At 42.1% G+C, this 13,430-nt stretch overlaps 1 protein-coding gene across 1 annotated transcript; it reads left to right on the forward strand.

The window, feature by feature from the left end:
• The first annotated feature begins 6,784 nt into the window (after positions 1-6,784).
• On the forward strand, positions 6,785-12,562 carry PLK2 (polo like kinase 2). Its single transcript, XM_069880064.1, has 14 exons — positions 6,785-7,010; positions 7,232-7,339; positions 7,507-7,623; positions 7,819-7,948; positions 8,230-8,317; positions 8,719-8,814; positions 9,036-9,234; positions 9,328-9,475; positions 9,889-9,986; positions 10,619-10,742; positions 11,001-11,241; positions 11,337-11,466; positions 11,551-11,661; positions 11,769-12,562. The coding sequence occupies exons 1-14, from the start codon at positions 6,819-6,821 to the stop codon at positions 11,958-11,960; spliced, it is 1,974 nt and encodes a 657-aa protein (XP_069736165.1). The 5' UTR covers positions 6,785-6,818; the 3' UTR covers positions 11,961-12,562.
• The last annotated feature ends 868 nt before the right edge of the window (positions 12,563-13,430 follow it).

The raw sequence follows: 13,430 nt of genomic DNA on the forward strand, positions 1-13,430 counted from the left end.
TTCTATTCTTAAAGAGGCCAGCAGACCAGATTTTGTGTGTCTCCATTTCTCTATTTCCTAGATGCCTTGACTTTCACTAGAGATCACTTTTTGTCTCTCTATTTTTTTGTACACTGACTTTACATGCTTCAACACTTCCTATTAGCAGTCAGGGCATGTGTAACTCAAATAAACTAAATATAGTGCCAGTCAATTTTAAATATTTACATAAATACAGAAAGCTGTAGCGATCTATGTATAAAACAAAATGGAGGTTAGAAACAATTAGAAAAACTTCTAACATATATAAGTTGGAAAACAGTTTAATGAAAAATGTCATTCTTAGAATCTTTCCCCAGAAGCTCTAAACACATGGCTCTGTCACATTGTATCTGATGAACAATAACTTTAATGGTAAAGTGGTGATAACTGTCCTTTTATTTAAGCCAGTTTTTTTGATGTTAGAGTGATAGATAGAAGAAATCTAGGAAAGGCAATAGATGTTAACTGAGTTTAAACTAATCCCAATGGGCAAAAGAGTACAGGATACCCTTCCTTCGCAGACAATTCAGTTGTTTCATTTGGCTCTGACAACAGCAGCTTTCAGCTCACATTTCATTCCTGATCAGGTTATCTTTTCTGCTCTGTTTAGGGTTGCTTCTGGCATATCTTGTTTTGATAGCAGTAAAGCCTCTGCAACAGTAACTGCAGTGCTGAAAGGAAGCACTGGCTTGTACCTAACTTCTCAGTAACTTGGTTTTCTGTAGACCATTAATTCTTCTACCTTCAACTCTAACTTTCTAGAGTTCCTCTGTCTCTAAGCATGCATAAGACATGCCTCACTGTCTTGCTGAGTTTGAATATTATGTACAGCTGTTGAGGATTAAAAGTAATGACTTGTACTGCTGTCTGCCAGAACACTTAGTTCTTTGTAGCTGTTTTATTCTACAAGCATAGTTAATGGCAGAAAATAAGGCAACAAATGCTTTTGTTCTCTTAAACACTTTTTCTCCTCCTTTGTGCTTCATGTTTAAAACAGATAGCTGGAAGCGGCCTGTACATGTCTAGTTACTGGCAACATGTACATGATAAACCAGATATGGTTGCTCTTGACAAAAAAGAGTGTTAAGGAGACAGATAATCAGTGACATGGGTTCTTACCCCATGTATATCATAATTCTGTTCCTGCTTTGTCTGTGCTATCTGAGCAGCAGTAACACTGACTTCTGCTCCATGGATTCAGGCAACTGCTTTTCTACCCACAGAAAGAAAACAAGCTCTTAGCCTAATTGGTAGGAAACTGTATCCTCTCCTGTCTCCTGCAGTAGCTGAAGATTGAAAATGGAAAGGAGAAGGGGGAGCAGGAAGGGAAACACACTAACTGAAGTAGTGAAGTCTTTGTTCTGTTTAGAGGATTTTGACTACCCTTTGGCATTATTTCCTTTAACAAGGAGGTTTTATGTTTAAGATACTTGGGCATTGAGAAGGGCTACAAAAAAAACTGCAAAAGAATCTCAACAGTTCTTTTAGGGCACAAAACACTACTCTGATTGTTCTTCAGGTTTGAAGCCAAGTGTCTGTAATACTGGGCATGATGCTTTACCATCACTCAGATCTTTGTTCCTTCTGCACGATTGATGCAGTTGCATAACGGGCCTAGCAGTCTTTCATATGCGAGGAAGGGTAATTCTGGGCATAATTGTTATAACACTGGCATGCAGTATCTTAAGTCCTGGTCTCATGAAGTTCCAAGCACCTTCAACAGTACACTGAAAGCAGTAGCATAAGCTGGAAAAAGCTGCTGCTGGCAGAATAAGTAGCCAGTGTCTCACTAAATATCTTGTGGACAGATACTCTTTAGTCAAGTGAACACTTACAAGAATTCACATTCCATGCAGAGGCAGAGTAGGTGTGATTCCTACAGGACACTGCATGAAGTATTTGCATGTGGTTTTGGTCATTATGTTAAACTGCTTCTTATGGATGGCTAGTTCAGTTGGTACTCTTGGTTCTTCCCATGGCATTGCAAGGGGAGCAAATAGAGGCCACGGAGTATTTAATGGAAGGAAAAGATGTATCTGACAGTATTGTCTGCAAACACACCCTGACCTTGCAAAGTTTAAAATAACAACTTAAGGCTTTAGAGCCCTTAATTTTGTAGTACTGTTAACTTTGAGCTCAGTATAATTTTTTCTTGGTCTGGGATGTGGAAGAAAAACAAGTCAAGCTGTGAAAAAACAAAATGAGAAAAACATCACAATGTGCAAACCTGTGGTCTGACTTCACTCTCAGAAGGAGGTGCTGTGTGGAGGTGTTACTGCACTTCATGAGTATAGGGGCTGGTGCTGAAATCAAGCTGTGAGACATTACTCACTCAAGCAACAGACAGGAGTGCAAAAGTAGTGAGGTATAACTTCACTGGCACTTGATTGGAGCTGTTATGCATTATTACCCATACTCAATCTTTGCAGCGGGGCAACACCTTGCAGAGTCAGCCAGCCATCCTGACCACACAGGTACTCATTAAACTCCAACACCCGAAGATTTTTCTGCCTTTGGAAACCTAATACAGGACCTCATAGTCACCATAACCGCAGCCCTGCCTTTCTGCTGGCCCAGGGAACCTATGCCAAACTGGCAAGGTGGGAACAGACATTGGCATCGCACCAGACGGAATGAAAAACTAGCACAGTCTATCTGAACACTGGGCTAAGCACCCTCTTTTCAGGAGGTTTTTCTGGGAAAACATGATTGCCTTAAGCTCTTGGTAGTCTGCCTGTGTTTTAATTAGTAGATCACTTAAAATGAAACTGCAAAAGAATGCAGGTATTTGGAGACTTTGCCAAGCTTCAAACAAAGGAAATGATAAAGCATGAATTATTGCCAAAACAAATGCTTTGCACCGGCTTTGCAGTGAGTTATGGAGAACAAATGGTATCACACTTGTGTGTGAGGATAACCTCTCACAATCAAATTCTGCAAGGGAAGCGACACACTGAAACTGCATGGCAGCTTCAGAGCAAAGGTTTAGTTCTGTATCTAGTTCAGCTTTCATGTGTTTTACACTTTATCTGGTAAGCCTTCGATGCTAAATACCCCACAGGCTATGAAATGAGTACTTTACTGGAAGCAGAATAAAGCACAGAACAGTAACTGGAGAACAGGGAAAGCATGGAACAAAAGCAGGGCATGTACAGACCCAGATGGCGTGGTGGGAAAAGGTTAATGTGAGTGGGAAAGGTTAAACTGGAAGAGTGAAATAGGGGGCAATGGCCAGGAAAGACATGAAAAGGAGAGATGAGAGTTAGTCAATCACTAAAATACGGTAAGCTTAGAAAAAGTTTTCTCCAGACATAACTACTCTGCAGACATAACTACTCTCTCTTCTCACAAGTCACAAATTATTGTGAAGCACGTCGGGCAAAAATAATTTTTAATAACAGTTTGTACAGGGTGATGTTCTAGAAATAAGCTGTGCATCTTTTTATCACTTGTATATGTTGGGACATATTCCAGTGACCATGCCATTTATGGGGCTTTTTAGTTTGTCCCATCTTTAAGCTCGACACAATCGTTCAGACAAATTGTCATAACTTCATTTCAGCAGCTGAGGGCACTCCGTGACCAGCTAAGTGGAAAACACAGTCCTGCCGACAGCTACAGCTAACGCGAGGCAGGAGAGCAGGCGTTCCGATTGCAGAAAGCAAGTGATGAGGCCAGACGGGTGAAAGGCCAGCTCTGCCTGCCAAACCAGCTTGGGGTGCCACTGGAGCCCAGTATCGACTGCAGGGCTGTCAGAGTGTGTGACTACAGGAGTATAGTGAATTGGCTCAGAATGGCTTACTGGTGGTGGGAAAGGACATCAGTGGTACCTGTAGGAAGTCTAGTAGTGAGACAGTCTGGAGGCCAGGTAAAAGGCATTGATATTGATTTCACATCAGGACTTGGGTGCCCTGGCAAATTCACGACCATGAACAGTGCCAAGGCTCTGCAATATGCAGGGAGTTAGACATCCAAGACTTAATGCACTTCTATCTGAAAACCTAAGTCTCCATGCATTACTTTTTTCCCAATGCTAGGGTAAGAACAAGTGGTTCCTGCCAAGAACTCCTTCCCACAAGCCTGTAATTAGGTCACTTATGACTCTGTCAAATTCTCATTCCTCATCTGACCCAGGGATTTATGCACACCCAGGCTTTCCAGACCCTTGATAATCAGGCTTTTATGAAAAAGCTCTGCACTTGTGTCAAAATGAAGCTGTGGGGATAAGGGATTACTTTTTTTTTTTTTTTTTTTTTTCTGGAGCCAGGGACAGAAGGCACGTCTGAAGCATGAGTTCAGCCTACACTTGCTCAGTTTCTTGGCAGAGTAACAGTAGTGCTGCATACTGATCTGGCTACAAAGCAGCAGCTATCTTAGCTAGCTTGCAAATGAGCTTCATTCTTCAAATGACCAGGCTTCAGGTACACTTGAGCACACTGCTAATGCAACTTGGAATAAAAAGTGGGAGATTAAGAGCACTGTCAAGGATGGCTTTCCTCTTGCAGTATATGAAAGGGTCAGTTTCAAGCCTTTACATTAATGATATTTTTTGTCAGGAGACAGCTTTAAAAGGAAAAACTGAAACATATTAATCACAAAATATGCAGTAGCTGTCCACAGAAGCTAAGAAATGTAAGTAATGTAAGTGTAAGAAATGTAAGTGCTAGTTCATAAGCTTTTAGAGGCCTCCAGAGCACTTAAGTATTGAAATTAATACCTACAGCTGAAGTTATCTCATAAGCTGTGCATCTTTGGACTTAGAAGGCAAGGCAAACCTTAGAAGGCAGTGTAAAGACTGGAGAAGGCAGAAGACTGAAATTAATCAATTTAATCAATGAGATTAAAAATGCTGTTAAAAATTCTTATTCTTGCAAGAGATTTTCCTTTGTGAAACCTCTCAAAGAATACTGTGGTAAACATGGCACCTTGAGGTAAGTATTAAAGTAAATGCTACCAGTGCCACAGTGGGAGAAGCAATCCTAGAGTATCGGACCAGTCTGCATGGGGCAGCCTGGCAGCCCCATGGCCTTTTGTAACAGAGGTAATAGAGCTTACAGACCTTGCTGAAGCAAAATGTATAAGAACAAATAGTCCTAGTCTTGCCTAGCAACACATTGAATGTTCAGCATTAACCAGGTCTTTGTGTCCTCTTGAAGTCAAGCTTAACAATCTCCCCTATACCTTTACAAGACTGGAAGCCTGCTTTTTTTTACATTTGCTTTTTACCATGTGTAGTAACATCTTTTTTCCAGTGGAGGGAAAACGCGTACCTCTATCCTGCCTGTTTTCGCCTTTTCCCATATGCCTTTCAGCACAGCAGACCAAAGCAGCTTACTGACAGAAAACAAAGCATCAAGAAAATATGTTTACATTAAATAACTTACTTTGCAATAATGGACACACAGTTGAATTGCATGAAGGAAAAAGTATTCACTGGGGAAGACAAAGCTTGTGAGGCTAAGGGCTGAGTGGGTGCAGGACTGAGTACAATCTATGTATCCCAGGTTTTCTCTCTTCTTGTTTTTATCTCTATTCCTATGGTTAATCACTAGTAATACTAACATGATGTGACTAGACTTTGCAGAGTGAGATAGGAAGTAAGACAACTGCTTGCAAGAGCATGTGTCCAGTAAAAAAATGTGGCTGGATGTTACAGTGTACAGAACTCAATATATTTGGCACTTTATCACTGCTACCTTCATAATGCAGTACTCATGTAGGAAAACTTAAATTGTTGTCTGTCCTTCTGCACTTTTGGTAGATTTTTTGGGGGGGTGTTCTGTTAAATCACATGTAGTGCTGTTCAATACAGTAAAATAGGTATGTTTTGCAGTTATTTTAAGATGTGAAATGAGGGATGTTCAGGGACTGACATAAAAATAATTTATACAGTTACATGATCTAAGAGCCATTTGCACTAAACTAAGTAGACTTTTATTTTCATTAACAATGAAAACAGGCAAAAGTACTCCTGGTGTGTGTGAACAAGCAAAGAGTACTTCAGAAACTTATAATCATAGAATCATAGAATCATGGAATCACTAGGTTGGAAAGGACCCACCAGATCATTGAGTCCGATCACTCCTATCAATCACTAAACCATGCCACTCAGCACTTCATCCACCTGTATTTTAAACACCTCCAGGGATGGTGAATCAACCACCTCCCTGGGCAGCCTGTTCCAGTGCCCAAAGACCCTTTCTGTGATTTTTTTTTCCTGATGTCCAGCCTGAAGCTCCCCTGTTACAGCTTGAGGCCATTTCCTCTTGTCCTGTCCCCTGCCACTTGGGAGAAGAGGCCAGCACCCTCCTCTCCACAACCTCCTTTCAGGTAGTTGTAGAGAGCAATGAGGTCTCCCCTCAGCCTCCTCTTCTCCAGGCTAAACAACCCCAGCTCTCTCAGCCGCTCCTTGCAAGACTTGTTCTCGCATATATATACCGAGGAAGTAATAAACGTCAGTGTTTTTGCATCTTCAGAACGTGAGAAATGCAAAAACCTCGCTCCTGCGCGGTCGCTTCATTCTTCAACCATTGTCTGCGCCTCAGTCTTTTGTATTAGAGGTCCCGGACTAAACTTTCCTCACGGGTCTTCGAAATTCATTAAGGAAAGTTGTGAAAGGGAGGTTTTCAGACCCTGGCCGCGGTCAGCCGGCTCTGGGGGCGTCCCCAGGCTCGGGGAGGGACACGGGGCGGAGCGGGGCGGATCCACCGCCCGCCCTATAAAGGACGAGCCCGGGCACCTCTCGGGCGCTGCGGGAGCCGGGTGGGGACGGGAAGAAAGGCAAGGAAAGGAGAGGGATGGAGCTGCTGCGGAACATCGCCCACCCGCCGGGCTGCGAGGCGGCGCCGGGCAGGGCGGGCGGCGAGGGCCGAAGGAGGAAAGCGGAGGAGCCGCCTCACGCCCACCCGGCCGCCACCGCTGAGGTCTCCCGGATTATCACCGACCCCACGACGGGGAAGCGCTACTGCCGCGGAAAAGTGCTCGGAAAGGTAATAGCGGCCTCGGTTCTGTTCTCTGAAGCAAACCGGGGGGGGGGCGAGGGGCGATCGGAGCCGAACCGGGGGCCGGCCCCCGGTTCGGCTCCGATCGCCCCTCGCCCCCCCCCCCTCACCCCCCCCCCCCCGCCTCCGGTTCCCCTCCGGTGGCTCAAAGTGTGAGATTCCACCCTACGGGTCTTAATTGCCTTTTCTTCTCTCCTGCGTCTCTCCAGGGTGGGTTCGCCAAGTGTTACGAGATGACGGATTTGACGACGAATAAAGTTTACGCCGCGAAAATCATTCCTCACAGCAGAGTAGCCAAACCTCATCAAAGGGAAAAGGTGCGACTTTTCCCCCACACCCCAAACCCCGCTCCCCCGTCTCCTCGAACTCTTCGGTGCTGGATTGTCCAGCCTTCCCCACGAAATGGTGCTGGTGGAGCTGTCTGCTCAGCTTTGTGGATGCAAGACTAACCACTTTCCCCTCCCCGTGCTTCTTGTTTCTCCAGATTGATAAAGAGATCGAGCTGCATAGAATGCTTAATCATAGACACGTCGTGCAGTTTTACCACTACTTTGAAGACAGAGAGAATATTTATATTCTTCTGGAATACTGCAGTAGAAGGGTGAGCATCAACTGGAAGAAATCCAGTATTTACTTACCTGGAATCTGCAACTACAATTTAAGGGTGTGATTTGTAAAGGGATTTTTTTTTGTTTTCTTTAGTTGTTGTTTTATCGTGCATCCATTTACTTTTGCTTAAGGTGAACCTCGTGCATGAATGTTCAGTGACGTTTCTGCCGTTGTGTTTCCTCTACAGTCAATGGCTCACATCTTAAAGGCAAGGAAGGTATTGACAGAGCCAGAAGTACGATACTACCTCAGGCAAATTGTGTCAGGGCTAAAGTATCTTCATGAACAGGAAATCTTGCACAGGGATCTTAAGCTAGGTAAGTTCTGTACTTCACTGACTTTAAAATGCACTCCTCCAGCCCTGTCAGCATTGTACCGCTTTACACTTCTATGGTGATAGCTTAATTATTAGAATAAGTTCAGTCTGTCTTCACAGTGGAAACTTGGAGTGCTTAAGGGATGACATTAAGCATTCCTACTTTTAAAAAAATAAATCTTGCCTAGCTTCTGGCTTTGAACAAAGCATGACTCAGCACCTGTGGCAAATGCGTTCCGACCTTGCAAGAAACGGACTAACTGGAATTTCTTTGTCTACTAGGTAACTTCTTTATTAATGAGAACATGGAACTGAAACTGGGTGACTTCGGCTTGGCAGCTAGGCTGGAACCACTGGAGCACAGGAGGAGGTAGGCGCATCAACCAATATTAAGTCTAGTACTAATCAAAATCAAATTCATTTAGAAATGAGAAATCTTTTTCCATAGCCAAAGCTAATGGCTTCTGGGATCAAGATTTCCCCTTCTAGAAAACAGGCTACAGAAAACTTATGCTTTACTCTGAGTACTTGAATAATAGCAAATGCCAGAGGCAGGTTACCTGGTTGATGAGGAGTGAAGATATGAGTCTCCTATTTATGTATTGTGAAGATACCATAAAACACATCTATGCTATTAACGTTTGTACAGCTTGTCTTTAGAAGTCTAAGTTCTTGTCAGAACTTGAGAGGAAAACCTGCTCTATGAAAAATAGCTTCTCTCCTCTTCGTATACGGACTATTAACCGGCTCTGTGGCCTCTTTGATTTGCAGAACAATATGTGGCACGCCAAATTACCTTTCTCCAGAAGTCCTTAACAAACAAGGGCATGGCTGTGAATCTGACATCTGGGCCTTAGGCTGTGTAATGTAAGTATTTCACTGCCTTTGAAATGAAATATTTTTATCACTGGTTTTGGCTTTTAAGGGTCAAAGGGGATATGGCACCACATTGGTTTGCGGCCCTTTATACATGCCTAACCTAAGTGCAGAAATGCTTAATCTTAGAAGACAAAGACTTTTCACTAGTTGTAAATAACTATGATGGATATGCAAAATAAATAGAATTGGTTTCCTTTGCTTTTAAACAGGTATACAATGCTATTGGGAAGACCCCCTTTTGAGACTACAAATCTTAAAGAGACATACAGATGCATAAGGGAAGCAAGATACAGCCTGCCTTCATCTCTCTTGGCACCTGCAAAACATTTAATAGCTAGCATGTTGTCAAAAAATCCTGAAGATCGGCCCAGTTTAGATGAAATAATTCGACATGAATTTTTCTTACAGGTTTGTATTGTCTAGTTTTCTGGCTGAAAAAATATCCATCCAAAAAATGTACCGTGTGGTCTAAAAGCTATTTTTTGAATCTCATTTCCACAGGGCTTTACACCTGATAGACTTTCTGCTAGCTGTTGTCACACTGTTCCTGATTTCCATTTGTCAAGTCCTGCTAAAAATTTCTTCAAAAAAGCAGCTGCTGCTCTCTTTGGTGGCAAAAAGGATAAAGCCAGATACTTTGACACACATAGTAAGTGGATTATAGCTATGCTTGAAACTTGTCTCTATGCAATCACTGTCATGCCATTTATGTACAGATATGAGATAGCAACAAAGCACTTGTATCTGTGTCTCGGAGCTTTCCTGCATTAGGTTTGACCTTTTTATTAAGCAGAGGTGGTAGCCTGCAACTTGGGCCAACTTACATAAGTAAATGCTTATGGCCTACTGACAATCTATATTGCTCCTGTGTTAGTTTGTAATACAGTTTACTCTTTTAGTGATCTTTATCTAACGGCACTGCTGTTCTGCAAGGCTATAGCATGTTTAGAAGAAGCTACTGGAGGAAGACAGTGTGCTTTCTGAAGCTACCTTGTTAGGCTTTCTGTAATTGAACAGCACTTCCAGATACAGTGTTAAGTGTTTTTTATTCTGGTGTTACAGACAGACTAGCTAAAGAAGATGAAGAAATCTACAAGCTGAGGCATGAGTTGAAGAAGACATCGATAACGCAGCAGCCCCACAAACACAGAACAGATGAGGTAAATGCAAGTGCAGTTCAATTCAAATCCAATCACAGTTGGGTGGAGTAGCTATAATTAAATTATTTTTTACTTGGATATCAGAGCCAGGGCTGTACACAGCATAATCAAGCTTAAATGATTAGCAGAATTGCTTTAAGACGGCTTAACCAAGCTTCACCATGGTATGGTAGGCTTTGTAGGGAGACTATCAATTTTGGCTTTTGAGTAATTATAGTATTTGCCTAGACTGCGTTGTTGTCTCTGTGGTAACTTGTCTGCCAGGTGCTCTTTCCCAATATTCCAAATACAGAGCTTCAGTTCATGATTAACTTGGATTTCTTAAAGAATACATTGCTGAGATCTATCTCCTACCATTTGGTGTTCAGACCTGCACACAGCTGTTCCCTTGCTAGGGCAGGAGAACAGAGGACTGAATAATAACTTGTAAGATGCAAATTTGAGATCTAAAGAATGGAAAGACCTGGTGTGCTTCTTTGAGTTCAGTCCAACATAATCTTTTTTTACTTGCTGGAAACATTAATACTAGTTTCCTTAGAATATAGCGTTTGTCATGAGACAGAGACATGCAAAACTTGTGTATAAGTCTTGGCTTGTGTTACGTTTGTTTACATGTCTGACTTATCTTCTAGGAAATCCAGCCTCTTGTCACAACAGTAGTGAAACCAGGAGCGTTACCAGAAACAAAGCAGATTGGAGACTCTATTCGGATGATAGTTAGAGGAACTTTGGGAAGCTGCAGCAGTAGCAGTGAATGTAAGTGCAGCAAAATTAAATCTCTGATTCTAAATCCCACCTTTACTTTCTTTGTGTGTCAGAGTTAAGCTTGAAACAAACAGCTGCTTTCCTTACTGCCTCCTATTTTTCCTCTAAATGTTAGTCAATGTAGTGGAAGAGCTATGGCTTTCCAGTTTTAAAGGCCAAACTTCTTAAAATTACACTGTAGATAACTGAAGGATGTAGAACTAAAGCTCGCTATGTGCTTTTGTCAGTCTAATAATTCTTCTCTTTCAGGCCTGGAAGACAGTACCATGGGAAGTGTTGCTGATACAGTTGCAAGGGTATTGCGAGGATGTCTGGAGAACATGCCAGAAGCAGACAGCATTCCCAAAGAACAGCTGACAGCATCCTTCCAGTGGGTTACAAAATGGGTGGATTATTCCAACAAGTACGGCTTTGGGTACCAGCTGTCAGATCACACTGTTGGTGTCCTTTTCAATAATGGAGCACATATGAGCCTTCTACCAGACAAAAAGTAAGAATGATTACAAGACAAACAATTCAGTGAAGCAATTTAAACATCAAATGCTTTTATTTCATCTCTAAATTCCTTTCTTTCTCCTCATATAGGACAGTCCACTACTACGCTGAGCTGGGCCAGTGCTCTGTCTTCTCAGCTGCAGAGGCTCCTGAACAGTTCATTAGCCAAGTAACTGTACTAAAGTATTTCTCTCACTACATGGAAGAGAACCTCATGGATGTAAGTTCACGACCTTCTGGATCTTGAGCTGTTAAAGTTGCACTAAATGTGAACTGAGTACTTACTATCTGCTGCTTTTTCTAGGGAGGAGATTTGCCCAGCCTAACAGATGTTCGCAGGCCCAGGCTTTACCTCTTACAGTGGCTTAAATCTGATAAAGCATTAATGATGCTCTTCAATGATGGCACATTTCAAGTAAGTTTGGTAGCAAATGTTTCTAAAATACTCTATTGCAATTAAACTAGATAAGTGCCAGAAACTGAGATAAAGTATACAATCAGGAATTTTCTTCTCTTTTCCAGGTGAACTTCTATCATGATCATACGAAAATCATCATTTGCAATCAGAGTGAGGAGTATCTCCTTACCTACATCAATGAAGACAGGATCTCCACAACGTTCCGTCTTAAAACTCTCCTGGTTTCTGGATGCTCGTTGGAACTAAAACACAGAATGGAATATGCTCTGAACATGCTGCTGCAGCGATGTAACTGAAAAGACTGACTCCGTTAAACCAAACTGAACCTCTTGTTCACTGTGAAATCTACAGTGGGGATAATATAGCTACTAGTATGTTGATGATGGATGTGTGGTGGTACGAAAACTTGACTGTCGTGGTGTGCTGGGCACACATCTATTAGCCACAAGCCTAAACTTACTGTTGGACTAAAATGGTGTGACAAGGAGTTCTTCGGACCATAGTTTTCCTTGCTTCATGTGTGTGTGTTAAAGATGCTTTTGACTTGAAGCTGGCGCAGAGTGTTATTGGTTACTCTGTAAGAAAGCATTTCTCATGGAGTTAAACTGTGAATATGCATCTGCAAAGGGAGGGAAGGGAGAGCTCCATTATTGGGGAATAGCTGTAATAAGCAGCTTCTGGCTGCTTAACTGTGAACTATGGCCATACTTGGTTTTTTTTTTTCCCTCTTGTTTTTCAAAAATACCCACACTTGTGGCTGGCGAAGTGCATTCCTTGTTAATTTTTTTTTTATTTATTACAGCCTAAAGTGAAGTATTTATTACACAACATTTTTTTTTTTTGGACCTTGGCATTTTGAACATAAGTCTGTTGGCAATAAAGAGAATGGAAATACAAAGCATCATTCTCCACTCTTTTTACAATATAATTTAACTTGCTTTTGCATTACTAAAAATCTTGCAGGTCACCTTTCATTATGCTGCTTTAAAAAAGTCTGCTACAGGCCAGGCTAGGCATGGCAGACTTTAACACTCACAGTCACAAGCACTGATCTGTTGCAGGTACGTATAACATTGCCCCCAAAGCAGCTGCTTCTGCAGCTTGCAGAGTAGTGATGCAGGCCTTGTCCTAGAGCCTAAAACCCAAATGTTTTCAAGATATTGCATCCCAGGACTGATACTGATGTTTCACACTGATTCAGAAGAACACTGTACTGCTGGATGATGCTTGGTGGACAGTAGCTGTGATGACGAGATGTACAAGCTTCTTCCTCTTACTTGCTGTGGAAGTACTGCTCTTATTCATCAACAAACAGAAGAAGGCTGACACCTCATTCACAGAATGTGTTGTCCATAGCTATCACTGCCCATCTGTTGTCTGTCATTGTGTTTGTCCTTCTGCTTATAGTTAAATGGTGACACCAAAATGGTGAGAAGATTAAAGCCTGACTTGGTATCAGCCTTAGGCTTACTCTACTGAGTTGGTAACATTAGATAACCAAAAGTGTTACTAAGACTAAACACCATTTATAGTATGCCATAAGTTCTCTGTAAAGTAGCTCAAAAAACCTGAGGACAGCATAGACATGGCCTGCTGCTTAGTACAATCCCATTGTTAGTAACTGTTCTCCTATCAGAGTAAATGCTTTCATAAACTGAAGGCAATACCATTTGTCAGTTAAACTATGCAAATAGATGGGATGATTGAGAATTTGTGACTCAGAGCAGGGGCAGCGTCTACTTGTGGGCTGGGCTTATTCCTCTCTA

This window comes from Phaenicophaeus curvirostris, chromosome Z (genome assembly GCF_032191515.1).
Source record: "Phaenicophaeus curvirostris isolate KB17595 chromosome Z, BPBGC_Pcur_1.0, whole genome shotgun sequence".
NCBI classification, from domain to species: Eukaryota; Metazoa; Chordata; class Aves; order Cuculiformes; family Cuculidae; genus Phaenicophaeus; species Phaenicophaeus curvirostris.

What these genes read in the sequence shown, in the direction of transcription:
- PLK2 (XM_069880064.1), top strand. Translation starts at nt 6,819, where the DNA reads ATGGAGCTGCTGCGGAACATCGCCCACCCGCCGGGCTGCGAGGCGGCG. An exon ending in CAGATACTTTGACACACATA is followed by an intron (nt 9,476 to 9,888) that starts GTAAGTGGATTA and finishes CTGGTGTTACAG; the next exon opens with ACAGACTAGCTAAAGAAGAT. An exon ending in AGCCTTCTACCAGACAAAAA is followed by an intron (nt 11,242 to 11,336) that starts GTAAGAATGATT and finishes CTCCTCATATAG; the next exon opens with GACAGTCCACTACTACGCTG.